Source organism: Hoplias malabaricus, chromosome 3 (assembly GCF_029633855.1).
Source record: "Hoplias malabaricus isolate fHopMal1 chromosome 3, fHopMal1.hap1, whole genome shotgun sequence".
In the NCBI taxonomy this organism is placed as follows: Eukaryota; Metazoa; Chordata; class Actinopteri; order Characiformes; family Erythrinidae; genus Hoplias; species Hoplias malabaricus.
This window is the reverse complement of record NC_089802.1, coordinates 41,256,314-41,276,247: the sequence shown is the minus strand read 5'-3', so window position 1 is coordinate 41,276,247 and position 19,934 is coordinate 41,256,314. Positions and strand designations below refer to the sequence as shown.

General features: G+C 42.3%; 2 protein-coding genes across 2 annotated transcripts in view; both read left to right on the top strand.

The window, feature by feature from the left end:
* The window catches only part of gxylt2 (glucoside xylosyltransferase 2), a 37,171-nt gene extending 31,616 nt beyond the window's left edge, over positions 1-5,555 (top strand). The window contains exon 7 of the mRNA XM_066664462.1: positions 104-5,555. Within this exon, the coding sequence (XP_066520559.1) occupies positions 104-292 (189 nt within the window). The 3' untranslated portion in view covers positions 293-5,555. The remainder of the gene's footprint in view (positions 1-103) is intronic.
* A 2,153-nt stretch (positions 5,556-7,708) lies between these two features.
* Positions 7,709-18,271, top strand: ppp4r2b (protein phosphatase 4, regulatory subunit 2b). The gene is made up of 9 exons (XM_066666595.1): positions 7,709-7,870; positions 11,916-11,997; positions 12,588-12,758; positions 13,045-13,138; positions 13,337-13,374; positions 13,492-13,566; positions 14,034-14,174; positions 15,819-16,135; positions 16,847-18,271. Exons 1-9 carry the CDS (start codon positions 7,837-7,839, stop codon positions 17,185-17,187), a joined length of 1,293 nt encoding a protein of 430 aa, XP_066522692.1. The 5' UTR covers positions 7,709-7,836; the 3' UTR covers positions 17,188-18,271.
* The last annotated feature ends 1,663 nt before the right edge of the window (positions 18,272-19,934 follow it).

Sequence of the window (19,934 nt, the reverse complement as noted above, 5' to 3'; positions counted from 1 at the left end):
GTGTGTGTGTGTGTATATATATATATAATTATTATTAATAGATATATTCTGGTCCATTTGATGGTAAAAATAACACTGCTCTCATTACGTTCCTGTTTTTCAGTATCCTTTTGGAGAAAACCTGTTCCAGTCCCTGTTCTACCCTCTGCAGACCAAGTTCCTGGACACAGTCAACACCCTGTGTGGCAGAATCCCTCAGGTTTTCCTCAAACAGATCGAGAAGACCATGAGGGCCGTGTTTGAGCAGAAAGTGGTCCGCCATGTCCGCCCTCCGCATAGAGAGCGGCGATGAACTCATCCCATTGCTGTGAGCGTTTGATGGCATTCACCCATTACAGCATTTGTAAGATGAGGTGCTGATGTTGGACGATTAGTTCTGGATCACAAACACCACTCTGACTCATCCCAAAGAAATGGATGGAGCTCCATCACTCCAGAAAAGAGGGTTGCACTGCTCCACAGCCCAAAGGAGGGCAAACTTACACCCCTCTAGCTGACATTTGGCATTGGGCGAGGTGACCTAGAGCTGCTTTAAAAAAAATGATGGAAAAGCTGATTTCTCCAACACTAAGGGATGTGTTGTTTTTTCTAATTATGGAAGATGTGCAATGCCAATGGTCAATGTCTGGTGAGGCCTCCAGACCAGCGTGTGGAGAGCATGAAGGAGAGCTTCTGGATGAACTTGGATAGACTTTTAGGGGTTCTTTTTAATATGGAATAAATGGCTGCTTGACTCAGGAATCTCCAAAGAAGCGTACCACTAAAGCATGGCTTTAAAAATGAGTATGAAGCTCTCAGTAAAGTTGCTTATGTAATCCGATGGTTGTGAAGGTTTTGAAAGGTATGCTTCATTTTTATGATGTCCACGAATGATATATAAAGTGGAATGGATGATGGAGAAGGGTCTCCATCTTTAAAACCTTCACAGTTTGCACATGTTGCATTTTCAGAGCAGCAAATTCTTGAAGATGTCACAAGAAATATGAGGGAAACTGCTTTCCACAAAGTTGGCAGAAGCAAAGCCATGTTTAAAAACTCAACTATGGATTGTTGTGTTATGTGTTGTTTTGTGTCAGACCTGAGGTTTGTTGAATGTTCCTGAAGAAACAAAACCTTGTGCACTATATGTTCAAACATTTATGGACACCTGCTTTTCCAGCAGTCTGTGAAACCAAGAGTTTTCCAATGGAGTTTGTCCCACTTTCTGCTACATGTTGAAACATATCAGAGTGAATCTGAATGCATTAAGCCATGGGAACATTACTTCCAGAGGTCGCAGTTCCACTGCTTCACAGGCCAAAATTTAAGGGCTTTATACCTCTCAAGACCACACATGGAATTGAGTGTGGTGAGCTTAGAGTTCTAAAGAGCTTCTACCATTTTGTTTCACTGTGGGGGTAGAACAAGCTGGGGGTGTCTAGAAAAGTTTGCACATATGGTGCACACATCCTGGTAAATTTGCAAGAGAAGAAAAAAAACATTCTTACATTGGAACAGATGTTAACGAATGGAATTTGAATCCAATGCAGACTGTAAATGGAGGTTTTGAATTATGCAAAGCAGTGAAATGTACAAGTGCGATGAAATTCGTCTGTCATTGTGTTCACACTGAAGCTTTAAATGACTGGAGTCCATCAGGGGTGCAGTCTAACACCCTAAAAAGATGTATCTATGTTTTAGCACTTCTGATTCACTTCAATAGTTATCTTTGAGTCTATAAACACACTACAGAAAAATATTCTAAGGCTTGAACCTAAGGCTTGAAGGCTTTGTTTTTGAGTAACATGCTGAGTCAGAATTTTCCACAGTGATGGTGAATGGAACCAGACGTTAAAAGAGTTTAAAGGGGACATGCTCTACCCTTTTTCCACAAGGGGACACAGTTCTTGAACAAACATCTGTGACCTATTTTGGTTTAAAATACCATAAGGTTTGAGCCCCACAGCAGCACTCTCCCCTGTTTAATCAGCACTGTTCTGAGTGTCTTGTGTCAGAGCCTGTTTCTTTAAATGTTAATGAGCCGCTCGCTGTTCGCCCTGACCCTGAGCAAACAGCAATGAGGAATTAGAAGATGCTCTGGTTTTTAGCCGTGTTTTGCTCTGTTCTCTTCCTTCTCAGTTCTCATTTTCTCAGTTTTTACTCAGTGTTCTTATTTCTCAGTGTGTGTTTTGTCGGTTTTGCTCTGTTTAACCTCGTCATTGAGCTCTCATGTAAACACAGGTCCATTGCTGTGATTGGACAGACTCAGACAAATGCAGGTGTATTTCTTCACTCAAAGACAATGCAGAGCAGCTCATGGGTAAAACACCTGGTTCATTCATCTTCTGTAAATTTAATTCTGCTTAATGTCAAAGTGGGTCCAGAACCTGCCTAGGGTCATTTGGCACAAAGCTGGAAAACACCATGAACAGGGCACCATTCAATCTCAGGGCATCACACACTCACCCAGTCACTCAAACAATCACATCTGTGGATAATTTCACACAACCAGTTCCCCTGTGTGTTTGGACTGTGGGTGGAAACCAGTGGCGGATGCTGGTCTTTCAAGGAGGGGAAGCTCAATTTCAGCCTACATCATAAAATGTGTCGGTTTATTTATACGTAAATTCTACCCTTCGTTCCTTTTTAAGAAAATGATCTGTGACCCTGTCGTACCAACAAAGGCGTCTTTTCCAGGGACTTGATTAGTGTCCTCTCAATGGCCAGCAGAGCTAGGCTGCTTAAACGGCCTTGGCCCATGTGAAGTGTGTGCGCCTGTGCTCCCACGGATCTTTACACAAAGGGTCGCTGATTCGCTCATTTTGCTGTCAATCAAAAAGGGATTTAGCCTCAGACAGATCAAAAGCCAGCGTTTATCCAATGACTCGTCTCGTTTCGCGGCACTTCGCTGCTTCACTATTGAACTCTGTGGCAGCATCCACACTGTTTAAATCGCTGTGAAGCTGCGGGAATGATTGAGAGGAAAGCCGCGTCTTTACCAGTGATAAGAAGCTGATTCTGAACAAAAGTTGAGCGCGTTGTAGTGCATATTTATTCAATGACATGTACACACAACAGTATATATTTGATCACTTATTTTTTTACATTTTGGGGGAAGCTGAGCTTCCCTTGCAGTCTTAGAGCAATCGCCACTGGTGGAAACCTACATAGAGACAGGGAGAACACACCACACTCCTTACAGACCCCTTTTAAATGGTGCCATTTGTAAGGATGAGCAGTAGAGCTGAGTATGTGAGTTGCACCCATGAAAAATTATCCAAATCTTCTCTGCCAATGCCAAACATTATTTTGTTGTTGCTATTGACAATTGTTTTGAGCTTCTGATACACCCAAGTGCTGCCACTCTGGTGCCTGATTGTGGGCTCTGCTATGGTGGTCAGTACGTGTCTGCTCCAAGAATCGACATGCCAAGTTTGACTGATCTAGATAGGGCCTGTGCGATGAGGCAACTTCAAGCTGGTGTTCCGCAAAACCAAGTTGAGGCATTATTTGGAGTGAGCCCTAGTACCATCTCCAAATTGAAGGCCAAGTTCCATATAACGGGATATGTTATATAGACGACACCCCAAGAAGATTGTTTCCTTACCCTGTCAGCACTTAAGTACCATAGGCTGTCTTCTACAGATTTGCAGGATGATATGGCTGACGGCTCTCTGCCTAGACAATCCAGAACAGACTGCACGCAACCAATCTCCGGTGTCATCGGGCTGCCAGGAGGTCAAAGTGTGAAGAAGACGTGGAGAACACTATGCTGATTGCTGCACTGATAGAGTAACATCATTTGGTGGAGGGAGTGTGATGGTGTGGGGCGGCATCTCCCTCACTGGAAAAACAAGGCTTGTCATCTTTGGAGGTTTCTCAATTCAGAGAGATATCGAGATGAAATTCTGCAACCAGTGGCAATCTCATATCTCCACAGTCTGGGACTGAACTCTATCCTCCACGATGACAACGCTCGCCCCCCCACAGAGCGGGGTTTATCAGAGACTGTGAGTGGAGAGGAGGGAATGGCCTGCCAGCTCCTGACCTCAACCCCATTAAATACTTATGGAACAGCTTGGGCGTGCTGTTTGTGCCACAGTCACCAACACAACCACGGTGGTTGACTTGCGACAAATGCTGGTTGAAGAATGCCATCCCACAGCAGTGTGTGACCAGTGTCAGGAGGAGGTGTGGCTGTGTAAGGTTCTTCCACACGCTACTGAGGCTCCTGTTTGTTAAATGAATAAATTGTTAAATCGCCAATACGTCTTGTTTCTTCGGATTTCAATCATCCAGACACCACACACCAAACGAGGCAATGGCAGAATAAGCTGATTAACATTGGCAGGGAGGATTTGGCTCATTTTTCATGGGCACAACCCACATACTCAGCTCTACCGCTCATCCCACAAATGCATGTTCCTTACAAATGTGGCACCATTTAAAAGGGACAATAACAGGCTCCAACGGTAAAAGATTTATTTCCAAGAAGCATTGTTACAACAGTGAAATAATCTACCAAACACACATTGCCTTACTTTTTGTGCTAAGTTTATATAATTAGCCACTTGACACATAAATCTCAGAAGACACTTGTAGGTTCAGTGATTTACATAGAGTAAACAGAGTGGTTATATTTGTGTTGTAGACACGGAGATGTCTTGTTCCTTTCACAACCACTATAAGAATGCTAAGATCCTTTACAATTAAACATCTGACATCAAAATGTGCTGCATGACTTTGTTTACAGTAATTGAATGATGCGGATATGTGGGAAGACTGGTGCACGCAAATTTACAGCAAATTTAAAACAGTCAACCCCCCAGCATCTGTTCATAAGTGTTACTGAGGTAGAGACACAGTATAAAAGGTATTGAACTTTCCTTCCTTTTCTGCCAGGACATTACAGTTTTTTTTAGCTGTATTCAACACAAATAACATCCCGATAAATGTATCCTTCTGCTAATCTCTGCCACACATTTCATTTGCTTTGTGTTATTTCCATTTAATTAATCTGGCATAACTCTGATATTCTCATATTCATTTTTATTTGTAATTAATTTCATATTTGTGAACACCAGCACAATGCTTTCCAGTGCCATCTCTGTGAATCCGATCAGAGTTTCAGCCTGTAAATACACAAGCCTTTGTTTTTATGCATTGTGGGGCCATTACATAGACTTCCATTTGTTTTGTGGAGACTTACCCCGTCCATATGCACCATGCCTGCCCTAAATATAACTCTAGCCCTAGATGCAACCCTGCTCTAACCTTAAGCCTGACCCCTAACCTTACCTTAACCCTAGCTTTTAAACTAGTCTTCACCTTAAAATGTAATTCCTTAGTACTGGTAAATACAACCCGGTCCCCACAACCCACAATGTGAGTGTGTAATTTTTGGTCCCCACAGTATGATATCTTCTTTGTGCATGTGCGCACACATACATGTACACACTACAGTTATGTCTTGACTGTGAGACTTGTTTTTCTTCATGGCAAGGTGTATTTCTGAGATGAATGTGTTTTTATATTCCATACAGAGTTCTGGCCATGCTTGTCAGAAAAATAATAAATGAAGATAAGTAAAACAAAAAGCTTATTTTCTGATCATTGATATAATATGTTCATTATAAAATCTTACACTGTTTTAAAGTTGTGGCTCTTTTTTTCTTTTTAGATGATGTTGTGGCTAGGATTTAAATTCAAGCATTTGGGAAAAATGTAAAGAATTGATGACCTCTCTGGTGGAAATTTTACATTTTTTGGAATTTCATGAAATGCAAAGAACATTTTGTGATGTGGGTTGTGCTGGGTTATTCCTCAGAGTGGATTTTTCTAATTATTGAGAGAGCAATCACACAGGAGTTTTCACATTTTCAAATCAGCAACAAATTAAATTACATCCAAATCAACTTAAAAGGAGCCTCCTCTTGTTCGCATGTGTTACAGAGGACAAGCGCTTCCTCGCCTGCTTCACTCTGTACTTCACAAGTAAATATGATGTATATCATTCCATATTCAGCAATGTATTTTACCTTACAGTCACTCACTGAATCAATGTTTTGCCTTGTGAACTCTGGAAAATGTCTGAAGAATTAGGTTTGGATATTTTCAGGCTTTGCCCTTGTACATCCCTGTTGAAAAATCCAGAATAAGATTAGCTTTAGCTTGTAGCTAGTTATGTCTTGAGCTTAGCTATACTAGTAAGCTAGCTTGTTAACCAGCTCTTGACTAGCTTAGTGCATGTTGCATTTGATGTTGATTATGCTTGGTGGTGTTGATCATGTTGCTAGTCATGCTGGTCAACCAGGTTGATTATGCTGGTCTTGCTTGTCAGCATGCTTGCTCATGGGGGTCAGTCAGCATGGTCCAGCTTGATTATACTGGTTGTCTAGCTTGGTCAGGTTGATCATGTTTTTAGTCCAGCTAAACCATCAAATTTAAATGAAAACATACACTAAGCTGGTTAAGATTTAAGGTGATCAGCCAGCTAAAACAGCATGAGTAGCTTGAACTGTTCATGCTGTTTTTTTCAGCAGGGTTATGTAGTGTACAGCTGGAGATTTTTCGTCTGAGATGAGTTCTCACAGCTGAACATTGTTTAGACATGAGGTGACGCTTGTGCTGCATGTGCAGGAGGCATGAGATGAATTCACTGTGAACGCTACTGGCTCCATTCACAGAGGGGCTCACTTGGTCATCACCCAGATTTTTTATACTAGGAGACTGGCAGTATAAAGATGTGGTAATGCCTGTTAGAACTGGTACAGTCATTTGCATTCAAACATACATGTTTTCAGGTAAAAAATTCTGGGTTACTGTGTGTGTGAATGAGTGCTATACAGAACAGCACTGTGACCCACCCCTACCAGCGTTACACAGGTAACCAGCCCATCCACCTTGGCCTTCTACTTTGAGCTTGTGCATGTAATTAATATTTAAAAATATCTGGTGTGGTCCATAAGACTCCCACAAAGTTCAACCCTACAGTTCAACCCTCTTCAGGACTGCTGTATGAATATTTCAGGCTTTACAGGGTGGCTCACTGCAGGACACTATTTCAGCAGATGCTTGCTGGGCCCTAAACTGTACCCTATTCACTGTAGTGCACTATTGTAGGGTTCTGCCATTTTGCAACAGTGTCTAAAAACATTGGTGTGAACGAACTGGACCCTATTTACATTTTAGGGTAATAACACATTTTTCTCATATATGAATTCTCAAGTGAAATTTGACCGATTTTGAGGGCATCCTAATCCCCCACAGTGCACAAAATTGTGCTAAATATTGTAGCTCACTATATGAGCTGAACATCCATCAAAGTGAACTGTGAGAGTTTTGTTGCTATGGGTTAATGGACACAATTCACTTGTGTTTCTAGTGAGGAGTCATTTAGGTCACATACATGCACCAAACATCCCCATAGTGCACAACAAAAAGTAGTGTACAATTGATGTACTCTAGCAGATGGAGGATACATTAGGATGTTTGGTAAAAAACCCACAAGGTTTTGTCTGTTCACTACTCTCCTGAATTCAGTTGGCCATAGTGCATCTGGTGAGTAATGTAGAAAAGTGTATAGGGAGACATTTCAAATTATTTCTCCTGCTCTTCCTCATTAATTCATCCCCCTACAGTTTTAACAAACCAAATCATATTTCCAAGAAATAAATAAAAACATCAATGAAACTGTAACTGAACCGGGTGGTGGGGGTTGTCCGTGAGAGTGACGTCAGGAGCGCCATATTGAAATATTTTCCTTTTCCTCTTTTCTTTTTTTAACCCCCGTCTCTCTTTTTCTCTGTGTGTTTCTTCTTCCCCGGCGGCGACTGCTCTTTCTCCCCGCACTCAGACATGGAGACGGACTCTCTCCTCGAAGCCCTGAAAGGTTTACGCTCTTTAATCTCTACGTTGTGTTTTATTTTCTGCTGGTGTCAGCTCGGAGCGAGAGAGAGAGAGGTGCTTTTATAGCGAGCTAGCTCTGCTAACGTTAGCTAGGCGCTAGTAAAACAGCGGTTTCTCTTTCTCAGTTTAAAGCCTGTATTTTAAAATCTAACATGAAACTAACCACCGTTTGTTTGTCGTATTTTGCCGAGTTTCGTAGCTCGGAGTTGTCTTGTCGCTTTACACAGCGACCTGCCCTTTAGCGCTTGTGTAGTTTCACTAGCTTCTTGCCTGGGGCGCGTTCCAAATCGTCCCATGCTCACTGTGTAGTGAACGTTGTCGAGCAGGGAAATGTGGTTTCTACAGTCAGATCATGGTTTACACCGTTAAAGATGGAGCGTCTCAGTGCGACAATATCACTTGTAAATTGTTTTAAGGTGTTTTATATGCTATTATAGGTTCCAAAGCGGTAACGTAGTGACCTAACTAGTGCACGTCGTAGGGAGACGACAGTCAATTTGGGACAGTGGAAGCGTTAGCCAGTGTTACATAGACCAAAGTAACGTTAACAGAAGTGGAGTTTATTAAAAAAGACGGTATAATGACTATTTTATACAATGTTCCCTCGACTTTATATTTTCCATTAAGTTTTCTGACGATGTTTTAATGGGTTTATGTAAACACAATTCTTTAAAACATAATTATATAGTGATCCTCAATGTATTGTCCCTTCTATTTGATCAGCTGTCACTGTGCTTTTTAGACGGAGATAAGTAATTGACCTCGGTTCTCATTTGTTGGCTAGTATCGTGTCTGGATTTTAAAAAGCTGTTTTAGGCTGTAAGACTTCTAACTTCATTGTATTTGTGTACAAAGCAGTAGGACAGGTTTTATCTCCAGTAAATGCGGTGTGTTTCTTCTGTTTAATTCTCCATTCTAGGGATTCAGGCTTGTTCATAGTAGAAAAGTTTGTAGATGTTCCTTCACAGATAATTATATGACTGTAGTGTTTCTGAATATACTACTTGTTTCCTGAGACATTGCTTTAGACAGACATACAGACAGACACGATGGACAGACATTACTTCATTGAACTTCTCTTTCTAACTTGGGCCCCGTCCACATCTGGCATTAATGTGTCCTTGCTGATCAGATCATAAGTGGCCAGCATTAAGTATAATGGCACTTTCCACTGCATGGTACCTGCTCTACTTGACTCTACTAGCTTGGTCCCTGATTGGTTTTCTACGATAAAGCCCCCCTCCTCGAGATTTGCCTATGATGTCGCTAAATACAGTCTCCAGTCTCAAGTGCAGGATTTGGAAACTACAGCAGCAGTGTTGTTGAAGTTGTTGTTACTGTTTTTTTTTTTTTTTGGGGGGGGGACTGAACTCATTGAGCCTTGGTTCCTCCCAAGGTGTCTTCCTCAGCTCTGAGGGAGTTTTTCCTTGCTACTGTCGCTTCTGGCTTACTCACTGGAGAGTTTTGTTTCATATTATAATATTTGTGTTTACTGGAATACTGTGAAGCTGACATGTGACATCAGTTGTAAAAAGTGCTGTGTAAATAAATTTAATTTGATTTTTGATTTGAACCCAGTTTTACACCCCTTGTTGCTCCGTCTGGCTCTCACTGAATTCTTTCATCGTCCACACATCCAAGAAGTGTTTGAACCCCACAGCACACTTTCACATGCTGGCGCTGTGAGTCTTAGGAAACAATGTGATCGCTGTAGCTTGGATATTTTACGAGTGGCTAGTTTGTCTTGTGGAGGCACAGTGGAGCAACAGTTAGTGTCTTAGCCACACAGCTTCAGGGGCCTGGAGGTTTAGGGGTCGAGTCCCGCTCTGGGTGACTATCTGTGAGGAGCAGCAGGTTGTGTCTCTGTCACACAGCTCCAGGGACCTGGAGGTTGTGGGTCTGTGAGGAGTTTGGTGTGTTCTCCCTGTGTCGGCGTGGGTTTCCTCCAAGAGATCCAGTTTCCTCCCACGGTCCAAATTCACACGTTGGTAGGTGGATTGGTGACTCCAAAGTGTCCATAGAGTGTGTGTGTTGCACCCTGTGAAGGACTGGCGCAACCTCCAGGGTGTATTCTCACCATGCGCCCAATGTTTCAGACTAGGCTCCGGACCCACAGCATCCCTGAACTGGATAAGCGCTTACAGACGATGAATGACTGAATGAATGAATAAATTAATAGTTTTTCCTGGAGGTCTGAGTTTCGCCATGTAAACAAGCCTCTCTGGTCAATCAGCACTCTGCAAGGTTTACACATCACATTTAGTCCCTTCCGGCTCGCTTGGAATCAAAAAAAGAAAAGAAACGAAGCTGAGCCGAGCACGTACCATGCAATAAAAAGTGCTATAAGTGTGTATGGAGTGGCCTGAATATAGTCTGATCATTTTTGGAGAAGGTTAGGGACACATCCGACCATGTCACACCTGTAGGGTGAAAAAAGATACCTTCTGATTAATCTTTGACAGCAACAAAGTACCGAAATACCCCCAATTCCAACCGCATTATTACTCTAGAACTCTTCAGTGTCTCTTCTCATGTGTGTCTTAAGTCAGCCCAGCATCATGCACCTGAAAAGTTGTTAGCACAATAGTCCCAAAATAGTTTGGAGGCAAAAGACATGCATGTGTGTGTTTGAGTGGGGGGGCTCCAATATACATATATACAAAACAGGGGCACTGCAGAAATTGTTTGGGAACCACTGGCTGCGAACGTGAAGGGAAATCAGCGGTGTTAACTGTCCCCCATTTTGTTTCAGCATTTTCACAACTCAGCTAAATCAAAACTACTACAACTCCAGAGGAAGACATTATTACTATTTAAGTACCTCCCGACTCATCATGCAACATGCCACCGCTCACTACTTTTGTGTTTTTTTTGTAATCCACATAAAGTGTTGTATAGCCTATGATCACCAGTCTTGAATTTACATCCGTCAGCACTGCTTCAATGTTGGCCAAGACAGAGCAGAGACTACGTAGTGTGTCACAGGTCTCTCAGCCTGAACAACAGTTCTATTGACCTGTCACTCAAATTTGCATGGCAGAGTTCACCAAAGTCAAATTTTATATGAACTTTCGCAGGTGAAATGTATTCGCCTGTACGTAGTGTACACGTAATTTAGCCGTCACTGTGAGTCTCATTGAAATGAATGGACAATCGCACACAAAAAAAGACACAAATCCAGTGAGATCGCGGGTTTATATGGAAATTTTGTAGAAGTTCAATCCGCATGGTCACTCGAAACGCATTTACAATCAGCCATGACATTACGTACCACCTCTTGTTTCTACACTCCTTGTAAACTGATTTTATATGTGCACTTTATAGTTCTACAGTTACAGACCGTAGTCAGTCTGATGCTCTGCTTCTTGTTCTGGAATGGTCAGGACCCACACAGAGCAGGTATCATTTAGGTAAGTGGATATTTTTGGTTCTGTCCAGCAGTGACCTAGAGTTTTAAAAAGACCAGCATGAACTGCTGTGTCTGATCCACTCTTAACTGCACAGCACATACTAACACACCGCCATGACATCAGTGTCACTGCAGCCCTGAAAATGATCCACCACTCAGATCATACCTGCTCTGTGGTGATCATCAGCATTGAAGAACAGAGTGAAGGAGGATTAACGAAGTATGCAGAACAGCAGATGGTCTACAGTCTGTAATTGTAGAATTAGTGTGTCAATATTTGGCCAGTGGAGCTGAGAGAATGGACAGTGAGTGGAGAAACAAGAAGGCAGATGCAGTAATCATATGGCTGATTAGTTCATATGTTATAGCTAGCTCGGATTGTTTTAGTAAAGTGAATTTCTTACAGTTGATAAACAGCATCTTATTTCTAACCCATTGATTAAAATACTGTGTACAGTTTAGGTTTTGCAGTCGACTGGGAACAATAACCGTATAACTAACCAAGTCCTGACTCTGTTGATTGTGTAAAAATGTTCTATGATGAAAATAAGCAGCTTCACCACAGATGCCTTTGAGAATATTGTCTGAAGTGCTGTGCTGCCTTCTGTGTTCCCCTCAGATTTTGAGAAGAAAGGAAAAAAAGAAGTGTCTCCAGCATTGGACCAATTTTTGTGCCATGTTGCGAAGACTGGAGAAACAATGTAAGCAGTTCATAGGAAGTGTATAAACATCTGTGTTTGACTTTTCAGATTTGACCCTTTTAAAGGAACACTAGGTAAGATTTGGTGTTTGTGCTCCTGGGCTTCCTCAGAGGCTGCAGAATGTAATTCACTTTTAGAGCATTGTTCTAAAATCATGTGGCAGGGAGGGGTTGTGGTTTCCTACACTCCTCTAAAAGTTACATAGTGCTGTTTCTGCAGTGCTGAGCCTGGAGTAACCACAACAACATTTTTTTTCTCTCCCCTTCCCCCCTATTACAGGTCAGTGGAGCATCAAAATGATTTTGAAACTGCAATTGTAGTGTTCCTTTAAATAATCCATAGTTCTGCCTTGAGGCTCATCTCCTCAGACATCCTCAACATGTCCAGCACTGATGACACCCACAATCTTAAATGCTTACCCCATCCTGAAAACAATAAATATCATTCCATAGCCCTCCCACTTACTCAGCGTCACTGAGCCACACGTTCAGATGATCAGAAACACCACAGCTTATTTACACCAGTGTAGATGGCAGTTATAATTTATCTAAAAGTTATAAATGATAGTTTGTTTGTTTTCTTCTCTGCAGGATTTCATGGTCACAGTTTAAAAGCTACTTTCTGTTCAAACTTGAGAAGGTAATGGAGGACTTTCGAGCCTCAGCCCCGGAGCAGAGAGGACCAGCAAACCCTAACGTGGAGTCTGTACCATTTGAGGAGATGAAGGAGAGGATACTGAAGATAGTCAATGGATACAATGGGTGAATAGACCTGTAGTAATGAAGCATATGACCTGGTTTTGAAGCTGTGTTGTGTAGAATATCTGAGAGATTGTATAAAAAAGGAGACAAAGGCCAGGGTCTCTTACCCCGTGCAAGTGCGCCATCTACTGACAGTAGTATGTGTGGGAGGAGGCAGACGTGGAATAGTCCTGTAATGGGTTTCCTGTATTTGTTAAATGCCTTAAATGTAATGGTTAAGTGTTGAGTGTTGGTTATACAGTGTCAGAAATAACTATTCCCCCCCCCTCCTCATGCACACTTTCAGAATTCCATTCACAATCCAACGTTTGTGCGAGCTGCTCACGGACCCCAAGAGGAACTACACAGGAACTGAGAAGTTTCTAAGAGGGGTTGAGAAGGTAAGAACACAGTCTTTGGGCTAGGTTTAGTTTTGGTGTAATGGACTTGACACAGAATTGCATTGGGGTGGGTTTACTCCCACACACAATCCCATCCTCAGATACTAAGTAATATGGCATCACTATTAACTACAGTCTTCCCTCCATTGGGAAACACATGTACCGTTTTTGCTCTTAATATTTGTACTCTCTCCTCAGAATGTGATGGTGGTCAGTTGTGTGTATCCCACTTCTGAGTAAGTGACGCCCCTCCTGTGCTTCTGAATATTAACGGCTTACTTATTCTGCTCATGTGCAGTAGTGAATGTCTTTGACTGCTGAAAGATGCTTACTATGTTCCTTAATTTTTTCAGGAAAAATGGCTGCAGTGGGGTTAACAGGATGAATGGAGTCATGCTGCCAGGCAACACATCCATATTCACTGAAAGGCAAGTCATCTTAACCGTCAACTTAACCCTTTAAATCTGTTGCAGGGTAGTGTTTTCTGTTAATTCTTGTCAAAATCATTTGACAAATTCAAGACATTAAGTTTTCATTTGTGTCCAAAACATTTGAAGTGGATCACATGGTGCTTTATCATAATTCTGCTTAAACTAATAAATAAATGTGTGTTCTGAATGAGCTCATAAGGGCAGCAAAGTAGCACTGGGGGTCACCGTTTGCAGTGTTCTCCCTGTGTCTGTGTGGGTTTCCTCTAGCTGCTCTCGTTTCCTCACACAGTCCAAAAACACATGTTGGTAGGTGGACTGACTGTGCAAACAGTGGCTGGTGAGTGTGTACTGCCTTCTGATCGACTGGTGCCCTGTCCAGGGTGTGTTCCTGCCTGGTGCCCAGTGACTCTGAACAGGATTAAGTAGTTAGAGAAAATGAATTTCTCTCTTGCTCTGTCTTTCAGGAAGGTGAACGGGCCAGGAACCCCCAGACCGATGAACAGACCGAAGCTCTCCGCCTCTTCTTTACTGGCCACAAATGGATTGCCAGACAGCACAGAAAACAGAGAGTCAAACACAGCGGCAGGGCACAGTAAACTCATTAGGTATGCTTCAGTTATATACACTTTGAATGTATCTGTACAATTTGTTTCTTAGAACTGTTGGAGGTGCTTGAATTATTTTCAGTATAAAGCATGCTCACATGATACATACATTTTAGAGAAATTAGAAATCACTTTTCTTACTGTTTATGTCCAGAAGTATACACACATCCCTTCTAATTAGAAAACCCTACTACTTGATTGGGTCTGGGTGTGTTGGGATGATTTAAGGGTGATTTATACTTCTGCATTGACTCGACACACAGCCTACGCCACTGCGTACGTTTATACTTCTGTGTTGGGGTCTGCGTCACTCTGCAACTACAACCACACCACTAGGGCTGAAACTCAAACATCTTCCTCTGCACTACATTGTACACAATGTAGTGGTGCAGTATAATTACTTTTATAAATCTTTAAAGTGCACTATTTAGGGAGTAGGTCATTGTTTGGGACAAAGCATGGTTTACATGAGGTGCCAGAAAAGTAACTAATACAAAGTCAGCAAGTTTTCCCATGTGGTATAGCTTCTTTATTTCCCCCCAGAGACCTCCGTATTTTCCCTTTGTTCAGAATTTTTATTCATCCCTGAAGCCCACGCTGTCTGAGGAAATATTTCAGTATGAATGTGCCGCTGTCTGCGTCTCTGTGTGCGGAGGAGAGGAGCTCATATTCTTGTACTCCTTCGGTTCTGCATAAACAATGTCCATCCTGTCCATTCATGCAGTCTCTGGTGCGTAGTTACATTCCGGGAGAGGTGCACTTCAAGCTACAGCGTAGGGTTCATGTCAACGCATAGCCTACGGCATAGGCTCAGCACAGAAGTATAAATTGGGCTTTAGAGTGGCTTTTGTGACCTAGAACTAATCATCCAACATCAGTATCTGACCTCATTAATTTTCTTGTGCTCTGAATGCCATCTACATACTTAAAACAGTGTTCTTACAAGTACTGTAGTGCTTCACCTGCAGAGGACACCTTTAAATAACCTGACTGGTGACTCTTAATTGAAATCGGTGCAGTTGTTTAGAGTTAGTTATGTGTTAAAACCTGTCTAGAAAATCCAAGTGAGAGTGTGATTTTAAAATTATCGCCAGCCTTAGATGCTGTAAACAGCCCCAACACGGGTGGACAGCTGGTAAATAGCACTGTCAACAAAGTACAATGCTGCCTAGCATATAATGTTACAATACTGTATGGTTTCATATTGTGTTTAAATTAATATTATTGTTTAATCTAAATCCCTATGTGCAAAGTGACAAAATCGCTTATGAACTGACAGTATCATAGCCTGCGGTAGTACTTTTCTGCATCAGCTTTCCTTACTGTGTAGCAAGCCACTATGTCTTCCCTCTCACGACTCTCTCTAGTGAGTTGGCCTTGCAGATTAAACACACAGTTTGATTGGCTCAGTTGAATGGAGCTATTGCCATATTTGCTGGAATAACACTAGTCTGTTGTCTATCACAATGACTGTTCAAAAATATAAATAACGTTTCACGAATGTTATTTTCTGTTCCTATTTAATTTATTTCAAGTTGTACACAGACCGAGAGACAACCTTAACTTGGTATAGGTCTGACATTTGAGGGTTCTAGGGAATTTTCCTTACTATAAAGGAATTTATTTATTTTATTTTTCTTTCAGTGACTCGTCTGGAACAGGCTTGAGCGCTTCTCCAAGCGGTTCCTTAAAGAACAAACACGCAGATGAGGAAGAAGATATGGAGGAAGACCAGCAGGAAGTGAAGAGGCTGAAGTTCAGTGAAGATGGTGGTGAGGATGAGGACGATGCCGAAGAGGAGCCAAGCAGTGAAACAGATCATCCTGTGCTGCCCAAGAGTGTGTCCAGTTCTCAGAAAACCGAGTCAGAATCGTCCATGACACAGGAGAAAGAAGACGAACACGAGGAGGAGGAGGAAGAGGGTGAGGCTGCCACTTCAACAGCAGGCTGTGAAGACCAAGGTATCTTTCAAACATTCTGATTTATCTTAATGCTGAATATCATTTAGAAAAATGTAGTATGAGGTAGTGTTCCTGGGTCATTTCCCTATGGCAGTGACATCCGGTTCATATTTTTGGAGGCATATTATGGAAAAAGTCACAGAGCATGTGGTGATTAATTTTTGGGACCTTCAGCCCACCAACCCACACACTGTGAAACAAGTTTTTTGGAGGCAGCAAAATTTATAAGGATATGTTCTAATTTTGTTGTGCTCCTAACAAAAAGTACACTTTAGAATTGTCCCACTCCCCTCACCTGAGTCTCTCCAATCACAGCGCTGGACCCGCATTCATGTGAGATGGCAATGACGAGGTTAAAGGGAGCAAAACAAACACAACTATTGCAAAGGACTAAAAGCAAAGAGTGAAAATGTAAACAAAACAAAAAAAAACGCAGAATAAAGAAGACGGAGAAAATGGCTAAAAACTGCTGTGGTGTTTCATCTTTCTGGTATTTTGACCAAAACAGGTCACAGATGCTCTCCACCATCAGGCTGTCGAGCAGGTGAACTATGTTTAGGGATGAGTTGGGGTTTGTGAACTAGTCTTCCAACATTAGTACGTCGCCTCACTGATGTGAGCTGAGGCTTGTCTCATTCTGCTCTGTATCGATGTAAATTATAACTCAGTCTAACGATTATCTCTCATTTGCTTTCCTTCTCTCTCTTGCAGAGCCCACAAGCACTCAGTCTGACTGTGTCCCCATAGACGACCAGGAAGCCTCCTCCGCAGAGAGGGAAGTTCCATGTGGCTCTAGCTCTCCGACTGAGGACCCGTGCGATATGGACCAGTCTGAGCAGCAAGCTCCAGCCTCCAGCCCCGATCACAGAGAGGTGGAGGAGCCTAACGAGCCGGTCAGCAGCAGCAGCAGCGGCGATGAGAGCGGATCCAGCAGCAGTGAGGGCAGCGGCCCGGCCCCCAGCAGCAGTGCTGCAGACTCACCCACAGAGGGAGACGCAGAGTCGGGGGAGCTGGACTCGGAGAACACAGAGGAGCCTATGGAGCAGGACTAAGAGCCTCTAAAAGAGCTGACTCCGTAGCATAACAACCAGCGTATGTGGAGATGTTGAGAAAAACACACTAACAAATGCTGTCCGGAGAGGGTTGTTAACTTTGGCCTACTGACCTTCCACTATGAGCCTTTTGGTCCAGTGTCCCTGCCCTCCGAATGGACACAGATGCTGGTGTACATATGTGATTTTTACTCTTGAGTTGAAGGTTTTAAACTGGAATGGTTCCTTTTTATATGCTTTCAGTCGCTCTGTACAAACACAGTTGCTCTATCTCCTTCCGTCTGCTTCTCATTGGAACATGAGCGAAGGGATTTCTCACACTTTCCTCTCAGCTTTGGTAGGGTTTTCTTTTTGTTGTTTGAGTTTCTTAGACCCAAACTCCAAGACACTGGAGATTTACTCTACCTTGCTTATGCAGTTTCTCCAAAGACCTGTCACATCTCTAGAATACAAAAGAGAAGACCCAAGCCATAGTTTCTTCTGGTTTATTCTCCCACGTTGTTTCCTGTCAGCTGTTTTACATATGGATCCACTGTTTTATAGAAGATACATCCTTTTCTTCCGTGTGTTTTTCTTTCTCCTCCCCTTTTAATCTCTCGCTGTTGCTGAGTCGTAGACTGTATCGGAGGAGAGCATTTCATAAAAAAGGTACATACACCTAAACGGGAAAAAAAATCTGACTACTTTTGGCTTACAATAATTTATAAGGACATTTCAGTTAATTGCTATTTTTTTGAGTTTCCTTTCAGGAGCCAGTTTACTGAGCACTGGTCCAATGAGCTAAGTGTGTGTGTGTGTGTGAATGAGAGAGAGAGAGAGAGAGAGAGAGGCCCATGTCTACACCAGGGTATCTCCCCAATAACAGCTGTCTGCCTCTACTGCAGCTGTACTGTTTTGATATTTAGAGTTTTTAAATTTCAGTAGACTTTTGTAGAGCATTGTGTGTTCACTGCTTTTTTGTGAATCCATATATTATTGTAAGATCTCTCTGTATGAAACTGAATGCGTGTGCTTTCAATGCAGTATTCAGGTGAAGCAATAAATGTTCTGGTTTTAAATGTGCAAAAGATCACTTTTGAACCATTTTAAAATTCTTTTTCAGCGTTGTGCTAAAAGTAATGCTCTTATTTGTTTTATAATGAAAACCTCACTTGTTCTGTGCATGTGCAGAATAATGTGTGTATTTATTTAATTTATTTTCTCTCTCACTGTGAATTTCTCCAAACACAGAGCTTAATGTGCATTTATGTGAGAGCACAAAGACAATGACACGGAACAAAACAGACACAAGGAGCGCGGAGAAGTAAAAACTGAGAAGAAAGAGAACCAAGTTAAAACAGCTAAAAAAGCAGAGCTTCTGCTCCTTGCTCCTCACTGCTTTGAACTCGGGGTATTTTGACTGAAGCAGGTCACAGACCCAGAACATGTCCCCTTTAGGTAGGTTATTCACTTTTCAGGAAAAAAAAAAACAGACTACATACAATATAGCAACGTGAATGTGGATGAAAGCTGGGCGTGGACTCTGGCCCCGTATACTGCAGGAAAAATACGGCTCTGTTTATTTCATGAGAATGAGACTTTAACCAGCACAAATATTAGCCGACACAGTAGGGGGGTCATTACTTTCCCTGGACGAGGGTAATAGATTATTATTGATTGCGTAACGTCTCTTGCGCAGAGTGCCAGAAAAATAATCCAGAGCTTGCTGTGACTCAATGTGAGCGTAATATGCTCTCAACTATTGTGGCATTCAAATCCTCTCTCATTTTCTGCTCAATTTCATAATAATGGATACAAAAGAGTTCCCTGTTTTGTAAAGGCATCTTTTGCAGATCCTATTGGTATTTTGAGAGTTTGATGTGAAATGCTTGGTTCCATCGAATCACCACCAACGTGAAGAGATTTATATCTGTGAATGCTCCCTCAGATGCACCACAGCTCTCACTGTCCATTCTCTCAGCTCTGCTGACTGTGCAGGAGCACTTTGTAGTTCTACGATTATAGTCCACCTGTTGCTCTGCATACTTTGTTAACCCGCTATGTCTGATCCACTGATACAATGCACACTAACACATCAGTGTTGCTGTAGCACTGACAATGATGCAGCACCTGCTCTGTCAGCCTCCTTTCACTCTGGTCTCCAATGCACAGGACCAGCACAAAGTATGCAGAGCCACACGTGCGTGACAGTCTTTAATTGTAGAGCTAGTGTTGAGAGGGTTTCTGTCTAAAATGTATTTTAAATATTGTATGTAGAGAAATATGAGAGATTCACCACAAATGTATCATTGAAGCAAAACCTTGTATCTCTAATATTTTCATAGGCATGAAGAATGGACCAATAGAAATGCTCCAAAATGTCTTGGAATACATTAGTTTATTCCAAGTATTAATTAATACCTGACCCACTGCAACCCTGAACTGGGTAAGGGTTACAGACATTCATTCATTATCTGTAAGCGCTTATCCAGTTCAGGTATCTACCCGTAGGTGTGTGTCGCTCTGCGAAGGACTGGCTCCCCCTCCATGATGTGTTCCTGCCGTACGCCCAATGATTCTGTGTAGGCTCCAGACCCACCATGACCCTGAACTGGATAAGCTGAATTACAGATAATGAATGAATGTCTGTAAGCTCTTATCCAGTTCAGGGTCACAGTGAGTCGAGCCTACTCAGAATCATTGGGCCCAAAGCAGGAACACACCCTGGAGGGGGCGCCAGTCCTTCACAGAGAGACACGCACACACCT